The sequence below is a fragment of the Electrona antarctica genome, assembly GCF_951216825.1.
Source record: "Electrona antarctica genome assembly, chromosome: 6".
Taxonomy (NCBI): domain Eukaryota; kingdom Metazoa; phylum Chordata; class Actinopteri; order Myctophiformes; family Myctophidae; genus Electrona; species Electrona antarctica.
This window is the reverse complement of record NC_136811.1, coordinates 33,863,751-33,874,196: the sequence shown is the minus strand read 5'-3', so window position 1 is coordinate 33,874,196 and position 10,446 is coordinate 33,863,751. Positions and strand designations below refer to the sequence as shown.

The following is a 10,446-nucleotide window of genomic DNA, read 5'->3' as shown; positions in this document are numbered from 1 at the left end:
ATATTAATGTATCGTTTCTATGTTTGGATGGAAGACAAGAGAGGCGTCCCTCCCATACAGAAGGATCATCAGAAGGTATAAAAAAAAGAATGAATGATTATGGACTGCTAAGGAAAATAAGTAGGCCTATGCAATTTTAGGCTACTACAGGTTGTTTGTGGTGAGTTGACTTTGTTATTATGCCAAATGTTTTAATACTTGAGATCACGTTGAGTTCTACAGTTTGAAATGCTGGACAGCAGGATTGATATCAGTCCTACCTTTAGAATGTGGCGATGGGGGTCATATTTAAATAAGCTACATATGAAACTGAGGATGACAAAAGTGGCTCACTTATTAAATGCAACGTGCAATTTACAGTAGGGTATATGTACTGTAATAGGCTATTATTTTAGGTAGCATTTTTGCCAAATTGTGCCAATTTGCTTTCATACAGGAAATGTTATCCTCTGCATCTAACCCATCCTAATAGGAACAGACAAGGTGTCCAACATTAATTTGGCTACATGCCTACATTGTCCAATTCACATATTCCAATGTTTAACTCTCAATTGATCATCATCATTGATTGATTGATTGAAGTATTTATTAACAGATTGGATAATTACAGTACATTTCAACTAAGCACAACTCAATACAAAACTGTTAACTGTGGACGACACCATAAAGCAACTTGTTTACAATAGGGTCCACCATGTTCAATTCATCCTAACATTTAGAGACGTACAAATTTATACTACATATAGTCAAAAACAGGAAATCATCATCGAGGAGGGGGTGGGTGGTCGGTTGAGATTTTACGGGGGCCAGTTTCGAATTGCAGCCTAGGTGGCCTTTGAGAGCGGTGTTGGCCTAACTTATCTTGAGAATCTGTCAAATCTGTACTACTAGCTCTACTTCAGTCAAATGCATCCAATGGTTGATGTTAGCTTGAACGCGTGCTACACACACTAGTGCGCAACAAAGTATTCCATGACATGAGAGTGTCGCTGCATGGCCAAAAATAACAGATCTACAACCACAACATCTTTTTTAGCTTTTATATTCATTTTTACTAGACCGTGTCCTGTCCATCCTGTCTCGTACACACTCTATGGCTCCGGTACCAGTGTTGTTTTCGTCGACTAAAACTAAGACGAAAAATGTTCGTCGACTACCTTTTTTCACTGACGAAAACTAAATGAAAGCTAAGCTATGATGACTAAAACTAAGACTAAATTAAAACAAACAAATAAAAACTAGACTAAAATGTTAGGAAGGGACTAGTGGACAAGAGATCCAGTATAAGTCATTTTACATGGTTGCATGCTGAAAACAGGCGATCTAGAAGCTCACACCGCGACGCAGCGCGACGCGTTGTGAGCTTGTAGATCAGCTATTTTCAGCAAGTGTAAAAAGTCATTACGACTGACTCAAGGCCCGCCAAAATACATTTTAGCCGACTAAATCAACTGTAGATTTAGTCGACTAAAATCCTATGATATTTAGTCGACTAAAACTAGACTAACACTAAGACATTCCAGGTGACTAAAATGTGACTAAAACTAAATAAACTATTCAAGAGACTATGACTAAAACTAAAATCAAAATTTGCTGCCAAAAACAACACTGTCTGGTACACACATACCAGACGGGCGGCTGGCCCTTTAAGAGCTCCATTGCTCTCTGTTTCTTTTCATTCTCACTATGGCAAGGGATATAAACAAATGGAAAGCATTATGGTTGGCAGTTGCGGGTGAACACATTTCTCCTACTACTAGCTGGTAACCAACTACGTAAATAGTAATAATAGCCCGACTGTTTAAAAGAAGGGTTTCGACAGGGCGTGCTCTTCTTGAGGACATGGATGCTGTCGGAGCCAATACGAATGAAAAGAGTGAAAAGAGTTTGGCTGTCCACACTGAACACCTCTGTTTTAGCAGCGGTAGATGACGGTACACGGTAGCCTGCTACCGCTCGTATAAGAACTGGACCTTATTTGACGGTTTTTCATGAGTATGATGGAAGGGTCGGGGGAAATAAACCGCATCCCCTCGTTGATAAAAGACTAGTTTACAGTTGACAGAAAAACGTAGCATTTTTCCCCCCCATTTCATTTTTGTGGACAAAACTCGTCGTCGGTCTTCAAAATGCTGACAGGATCTAAAACCACGTTCAAAGTGAGACAAATGGTTCCAGATATGAAGGTAGGTTCATTAAAACAAATAATAATAATCTTCAAATCGATTTGGAAAAAGTATTTGGGTAAGTCTTCCATAGAACTATTAGTTATAACATTATAGCGGAGACCGCTACTTCATACTTAGAACCGATTCTGTAAAACCCATAGAACCCACTTGTACTGTAGTGTACACTACAGGATAGTCCATCCATTCCAAACGCGGACTAGCTCTGGTCCATAGCTAATACCTTCATTAGAGCAATGATTAATGCAACGGCAGCAAAGGGCATTAGGGCTATGGAGCAGAGCTACGCGGACTCGGATCATGAGATCCAAGCATCCAACCAACCTATTAAGCAAGGTGTCCAAAAATAAATACCAGTAGGCATTCATTTTCCTCATCTTCCAGAGTCAGCATGGTCCTGGAGGCTGAATTGATTGGCTGGATGTTAATTCTCTGCAGATAATTTCTGACAGATATATATAGGCTTCCTGATGTGAGCTATGTATTTTGGTCAGTTTTGAATCGTTATTTATGAAATTTAAACAATATAATTTTATTTATTTTTCAATAAAAAAAAATACATTATTTTTGTGGTCAGGAAGCAATAATGACAGAAGAAGCAGATCATTCAGTTGTAGAACTATAAATGTAGACATTGAACCTCAGGTGGGTTTGCAGTCTGAGACCTGCAGTGTTTCACAAGACGTTCATCGGAACATTCTTTAAATGTAGGTATAGGCCTACAGTGTGGATTGTGTTAGTTTTTAATGTGTCCACAGTCCATATAGGAGATGACAGTGAGTGAAAGACTGTTCCAAAACAAATGGTCAAAGGTTTAATTCCTGCATGTGTATCACATGTCCCCCAGCTGTAAACTGGGAAAACAGGGGGAAAACTGTGTAGTTTAACAAGGGATCTCTATCTTTGTGCTTGTTTATAGACAGCACAATCTCTTCTTACATTATAGGGGGCTAACTGCTTTATTGTGAGGGATCCTAATTAATTATATGAGGAAAATACTGAGACATGAGCTCATCATGTCCATTTGTGCACTTATACACACTGCAATTAAATACTTTGAAATGTCTTAGACACTGTAGTTGGATAAATTGCTGCATTTCAAACGACCAATAAGATGCAATTCTCCTAGAGACAGTAAAAGCACCTGGAGGGGATACAGTGAACTTGATAGACATCACAAAGAAATGTGCAGTGCACACAGAGTTCCTTCAGAGTCACCAATTCCTCAGGGTCAATGGCCTTGTGTTGCCTGGCCTCTCTCTCTCTCTCTCTCTGTCTCTCTCTCTCTAGTTATTTTCAGCAGCCACAGGGGGAAATGGTAACAGATGCCTCATAACTCCGCCTCCAGGCATGTGGAGTTGGAGTGATGTGCACAACATCTGGTTGTCGCCATGGAGACGGCGGCAGTGAGGCACAGCAGTTTTGAATTTGATTATCTCAAAATGAGATGTGCAGGCTGGGCTCAGTGTTGCCAACTCTCATGAGAGAGATAAGCCAACCCACCTCCAAAAACAAGCCAACTCTTGTGAGAGAAATTAAGCCAAATCACCTCTCAAAAACAAGCCCAATAATATGGCCATATAATCCTAATAAAAAGATTTGATGCATTTATCATAGTAACTACTATGTATGTCTATAATAATGAATGTTTTTGTCATTTATTATACTATTTCACACACACATTAGCCAGGGTAGTAGAGAGTAGAGACACCAGACCGATTCTTTCTGTCACTCAATGTGATTCACACTCACCCAAACAAATGGGTATTTATATACGTCATCAACGAAATGTTTACTTGTTCGATTTTCAAAAGAGTATGGCTGTGCACTGTATGGTCAGGTAAAGTCATATCTGAAACAATATGGCTAATATGTACTGTAGGGCCACCCACACGCCCATCGGTTGTCACTTCAGTAGTTATGTGTTGAGAGTGCCTTGGGAAAAGGGAATCTAGTTAATTGGGATCTCATTTCAGGAGAGAATGCATTCATTCATCCTGTTTTATTGGTAACCAGACCTAATTGTGTGGCATCAGCAGTGAATCATGAAGTGAAAACTAAGGCAACTTAATATAATGTGTGAAATATGATATTCAGATGTGTAATTTCAGTATGACCGTGCTAAATTAATCGTGTGGCTGGCTGTCCCTTCTATCTGTATATCTGTCATTTGGATTTTAAGCAGTCCACAATGCTCAGCAGACTGAAAATGTCAAAGAAGGGTTCAGCTGAGCTCCTTTCAGACTAGTGTTAGAGATGTAGGCACGATAGCAGCAGGCCAAAACGGCACAGACCCCCACACCCACTCCCACAGGGCCCAGATGTAAGATCCAGTACCAGCCTCTGGGCTACCAAAGCTACAATGAACTCTTCTCAGTGCTTAGAGCAGATTTATGCTCCTCTTTAGTGGGTGTATTGATCTGGCATTGGGTGATAATTAACCAGCACCAAGAGAAAGGGGTTTGGCTTTAGGGGCTAGGTTGTTTTGAGTGTATGAAATGGCTTTGTTGGGAATGAGTGACTAGTAGTGAAACAAGAATAGAATTTCAAAAGTGAGTCAATAATTGTCCTTGGAGAGGATGTCAACATTTAGTGTTATATAAACAAATGTACATATCTGGAGCGTGGATTTAGTGAAACAGACTGGTAGTGCATTGCTCAGGATTACAGTGACCAAGGCAAGTCATGGAAACACATTTTGAAGAAGTGTAGAAATAAGAATAGCATTCCATGTTAGCCTATGACCCTATGTCTATTACAGGCCACAAACAGAACTGAAGATATTGTCCTACATAACAGGCTACTATTTTAAAAGAGGAAGGTCGGTGTTAAATAAAACTGTGGACTCCAGTGTTAGAAAGGCTTGTTTGAGGAAGGTTTAGCTTTAGAATGCTAGGTGTCTATAACTAAAAGGCACAATTCAATGCCAAGAACACTATTAAAGGGAGATTTCCCTTAAAAGAACGTGGTCATTATATCATCTACTCAGGCTTTTGTGAACACCCCAGACAGTGTTCAAGTTGTTCAATTCAGTATTTAGTCATTTTATCTGCCTCGCCCCCTTCCTATACAAACTCATTGTAACTTCAAGTTCAAACTCCATTTTAACCATGATAAATTCATAGAAAATACCCATCCTTTTTTCTGGTGACTGATATTGTGCTTCTAATACGTGAGGGGCTGTGCTTTTTCATTTACTGTTTTCATTTATTTTTAATAATTGTTTTAGTGTTTTTGCCTCTGCTGGCTCCTCCCCATATTCTTTTCCAAAAATAATTATTAAAAATAAATGACAAAACACAGCACCTCACGTATTAGAAGGACAATATCAGTAACCAGAAAAGATACGAAAACTAAACCCAAACTAGCAATCCAGGAGTCAGGAGAACAATGTGTATTTCTGAAGTCTGAATGGGGGGTTGATACGCAAAACACTTCAAAGCAATGTTTAGCAAAACTACCTCATATCCTTATTTTGTTGAAGCTACCTGTTAGACTCTGCCATTCAACCTTCTCTGTGTATGTGAGGAAATGAATGAGTACAACCCAAACAAACAGGCAATGACCTATTTCTGTACAGCAAACAGCAGCTGAAAGCCCTGAGTTTTACTGCCCCCATGGTAAGTGTAATAACTCACCAACTGGATTCCAAAATGGAACCATTCTTGTGCTTTTGCTCTCAACAACGGATGTTAAACCTCCACAACGTGTGGTTTATGTGGTACGGGACCCCCCCCCCCCCCATTTCACTCTTGCTGTCATGAGTTTTGCCTATTTCTTGGGGAAGAAGAGGTATGTTCCCTAACTGCATGCTGACTGCAGAAGTCTGGCCGCAGTAGCGAGGGGAAGCCGTGAGCAATGGAAAACGCAATGGGCTTTGGCTGCCATCCCCAAGGAGAAGGGGAGGGAGTTGTGGAGGGCAGAAGGGAGGCACAATGAAGAAAGAAGTAGTGAAAGTGATAGAGAGGTGCACTGCACACTAAGGCCATCCAACGAAGCAAGGCAAATAGTGAAGCCTCAGTAGACATGTAGCTAAGAAATGTGTTCTTTGTCCATTCTGGGAATTACGGACAGTGTTGTCATGATTTGCCTAGACATGATCTCATTCGTGATTTCCTTATCTAATTTGCCTCTGTACCTGTTTTGTCTTTCTGTTGTGCTAATTCTAACGGTAGTGCTGTACTTTAAATCAAAACAGTGCCTTTAGTATTTTAGAAGAATGCCTGTGAATTATTTTGTAACTCCTTGAGTTGAGAAATTAAAGGTTTCCCTGATTTGACAGATTTTTACTCTTCACTCCTATCCTATTGGATGTCAAGAGTTAAGTTCCCAAATTCCGTTTCGGAGTTAAAAAATGTTCTCAATTTCACATTTTATTTGTACAACTAATTATGACGAATTAGTCATAACTCATAATACAAGTATACTGACGTTGTACTGCAACCTTTGTTAGAGCAGAGCGACTGTTGTATGTGAGTTCCTATCTTGTGGTGTTATCTAGAAAAGTTCACTTACTGCAGCTTGTGAGGAACAACCCTGAGACATAAGAATACAAGAGACATAAGAATAGTTTGACTATCTTGGCAAGTCCCAGAGGGCAGATTCAAGGAACTTGACTTATCAAAGTAATAACAAAACATGTTCTGAATAGCCTCTGATGTTCTGAAAAAGGAGTGAGGAATTCATCTGTGGGTTTTTTGTGGGTGTTGACTATGTAAGCTCAAAGGGAGGGAAAGCTTGAGACTTTTAAAGCCAGATGGAAATAAAATGAACAATGTACTAGCAAGCAGAACCTAAAGTCTTGTTAAAGTTTAGTGTCCTGCCTTATAATTCCTTATAATTTGAAAATGCCTTGTTAGCTATTTGGGGTTTAAGCCATTTTGATTTGATCAGTAAAATCGGTGTAACCAGTTACCATAACCATGACCTTATCCTGAATATCTCATAAAGAATTAAGACAGTGTATTATGTTGGATATATTTTGGACCCTTTACATTACCAGATACAAGTTGCCCACATGACTTCACTTATGCGATGTAGTGTGTTCTACTGTATTACGCTATATACGTAGTATACCGTCCCCGACAATTTGAAAGAAATCGTATACCGTCTACTAACCATTTCATTCGGTGATCACGCATGTTGTGCGTGTGCAGGGAATATTTTATGGTATGATGTCCGAAAAAGCCCTAGAAGTTAATTGTTCATAATTATTTTAACCTGCTATCACTGGTAGTAGCTAGTCTTTCCTTTTTTTCTTACACATTTTGGATAGGACATATTAAATAGTCTTTCCTTTTTTTCGTACACTTCACCAAGCTGATTTCAGTGATTGCATTTTTTAGTTTGGTTAACACTAAAACTAGGCTTGATTGTGATTGATTCACTTATCATTATTCTTCAAAAATGTAATTTAAAAGCTTGAATAAACAAATCTGTCTGCAATGCTCTGCATCCTCCCCAAATGGTCACCAGCTAATTTCAGGCCCATTTTATGGAACAGCTAGTCAGTTTCACATGCACTGAAAACACCCAGCTATGAATGAGCATGATTTTACTACTACTTCTCAAAGAGCAAAGGTTGTCTTTGTTCATATGTCTGGTTTTAATAAGGAGGACATGTGCTGAGAGAGAGCGAGGCTCAAGTTTTCATTAGCATGTTGATAACACAGACTTCATCACACTGCTAAATTGTTAGCATAACGCAGTCTACTGAGTGGCCTCATTGTTTTTTGTTCACAAATCCTTGCTGACTCAGAGAAATGCAAGTATTGTACGTACGATAAAGCCAGCGCTACAAATAGAACATAATGATGAATAGAGCCTTTATGAGCCTCAAAGAATTGCTGAGGTAGCAGTCTGGGGCTTTATAATGTATAGTTTTCTTGGACTTCAACTCAAGTACATTTTCTGTTTTTGTTCTGAATCTGGAGTAAGTCTTAGCTTATTTGCCACCTGTATCACCATATCCTCCATTCATGGTGTGTGGACTGGCCAGCACATTGTGTGATCTCTAAAGCCTGATTTATACTTACTTGGTTGCACACTGGTGTTGCGCACTGACAATAGCCGATCTACAAGCTCACTAAGCATCGCAGAGCAGCGCGCTTTGAACTCAAAGATCTGCTATTTTCGGTGCACAACAGCAGCACGCAACCATGTATAAATTGAGCATTACCGTCCGATAAATGTAAATGGTGTTCACTGGGGGTGGTAGCAACTCTTAAGTAGATCCATATGTGCAAACTAGCAGTCTACTCTGATTATAGCAGCCTCTGTGGTTCTGTGGGATTGCTTGCAGAACTGCTTGAAGTGCTTGAGACTTGTATGACCGGCAGAGAGAGCAGAAAGGAACTGCAAGTTGCAACATGGAAATTTAGAATCATAGAGCATTGTGTGGTCAGCTTTGTCTTTGGGGGTTGGTCATTAAGAACCAGACTTTAATAAGAGAAACAGACTGGGTCAAAGATGAATAACGGTATCTAAAATTAGTTTAAATGTGAAGTGAAGATAGTTACAACATGCAATAAACTGGCTTACTTAGACTTCTCACATGAACAAAATGTGTGTTGCTTGCTAGTAAAATTAATATGATTATGAATTATTCAGATAGTCCATTGGAACCATCCATATCCAGGCTTGACTACCCGTTACCAGTACTTAAATAGTATTGATCCCTGTCTGCCTGTTTCTTTCTGTTCTGTATCTTAAGTTATGCCTTTGTACAATGTACACTATTATAATGTAAAACTTAATTCAGTGATTCAGTGATTTAACTTCAAATCAAATATCACTTCTTTTTTTTGTTTTGTTGTGATAATCCTCCCTACTGTAGAGTGTGCTGACCATATAAGGAGTTCCTCCCTGTCCCCAGTTAACCCCTGGGGGTCAAAAAAACGTAGGTTTGTTTTTGGCTAGGTGACCCCATATATATATATATATAAAGCCTAGATGGCTTAAGGCGGAGTTTCTGACGTCGTCATAACTCGCTCAAATCTTGACGGATTTACAAACGGGTTGGTTTATTACAAACGTTGTCAACGTGGCTATGATTCAGGACGCTTATCTGCTTAATTTTCTTTTTTTATATGAACGTCGTATAAAAGCATATAAGTATGCGGACGTCTCTGACGTTTATAACAAACCAAACCGTTTGAAAATCGGTTGAAAATTGAGCAAGTTGTGGTTATTTAAAAGTACATTCCCCATAGACACAATGTTATGTAGCCCCGAGGTAAGATGGTCGCCACGTAGCAACGTCGCTCTCCATTGGCCAGAGCGCGGGTGAGCCATCTAGCTTTCTTATATATATCTATGGGTGACCCAGCCTTCATCCAATTAGGATAGAGAGGGGCCTTCCACCAATCATGATCGAGCGGGGGCGGGCCTTGGTGTGTGTGCTGTTGGCCTGTCATGTGTACCCCCACTGTAGTGCATGCATGTGCACATCTTGTTACCGGGGCGGACCAGGGTTTTTTCCAAATCACTGAATGCTCCTTTAAACCTATTGTACCAAAGTGAGAATGACGAGCTATAATTTATACAAAAGCAATGTTTAGAAACGCTTAGAAATAACTGAGTTGAAAGAATGTTCAACTCTGAGAAAGCAATGATTGTACTATAAATTTAGCCTACCTCACAACAAGATACATTTCCCTGCACAGCCCATCCTCCATATTATTTTCGTCTGAGCTAAGGGGCTTGTCATGGTTTTTGACAGGGATGTCTAAAATGGGGTAGACTAAGTCAGTTTTGTCAGAGAGAATTTTGCTATGCTAACATGAAATGTGTCTCCCACATAGGAGAGGATGCTGAGTCAGAGTGGGGTAAATGCCAGGAGTCGAGATATGTTTGGACTTCGCTGTCTCCCTGGTAAGGTCACCCTGCCAATTCACTTTTTCTTTTTTACTTCTTAATTTGAAAACAGTGAGTTATTGACTCACTCCTAATTGGAATTGATTGAATGAGATTTAAATGATTCAAGTGTACATTAATGGTAACGGGCCACAACTTTGCATTCTGGCCAGGCAGCAGGAAGGAGATACACATACACCTATACAGAATAAGCCTTACAGAAACCTGCCCCTTGCTTGTTCAGGTTCAGATGAAATATCTACTCCTGGGGAATGATCCTAAATATCTGGGTAGCTCTGTGCCTCCCCAAACAGTCATTAACACCCCGATCGCCCAGGATGAAGTTCACCGTCCTTTTAATTAGTAACACCCAGCGCCCAGGACGAAGATTGATCAAAAAATCGGA

General features: G+C 39.8%; 1 protein-coding gene across 1 annotated transcript in view; it reads left to right on the top strand.

Moving 5' to 3' along the window:
- Positions 1-1,699: 1,699 nt before the first annotated feature.
- The window catches only part of mtmr11 (myotubularin related protein 11), a 42,321-nt gene continuing 33,574 nt past the window's right edge, over positions 1,700-10,446 (top strand). The window contains exons 1-2 of the mRNA XM_079503505.1: positions 1,700-2,186; positions 9,989-10,058. Of these exons, the coding sequence (XP_079359631.1) occupies positions 2,130-2,186; positions 9,989-10,058 (127 nt within the window). The 5' untranslated portion in view covers positions 1,700-2,129. The remainder of the gene's footprint in view (positions 2,187-9,988; positions 10,059-10,446) is intronic.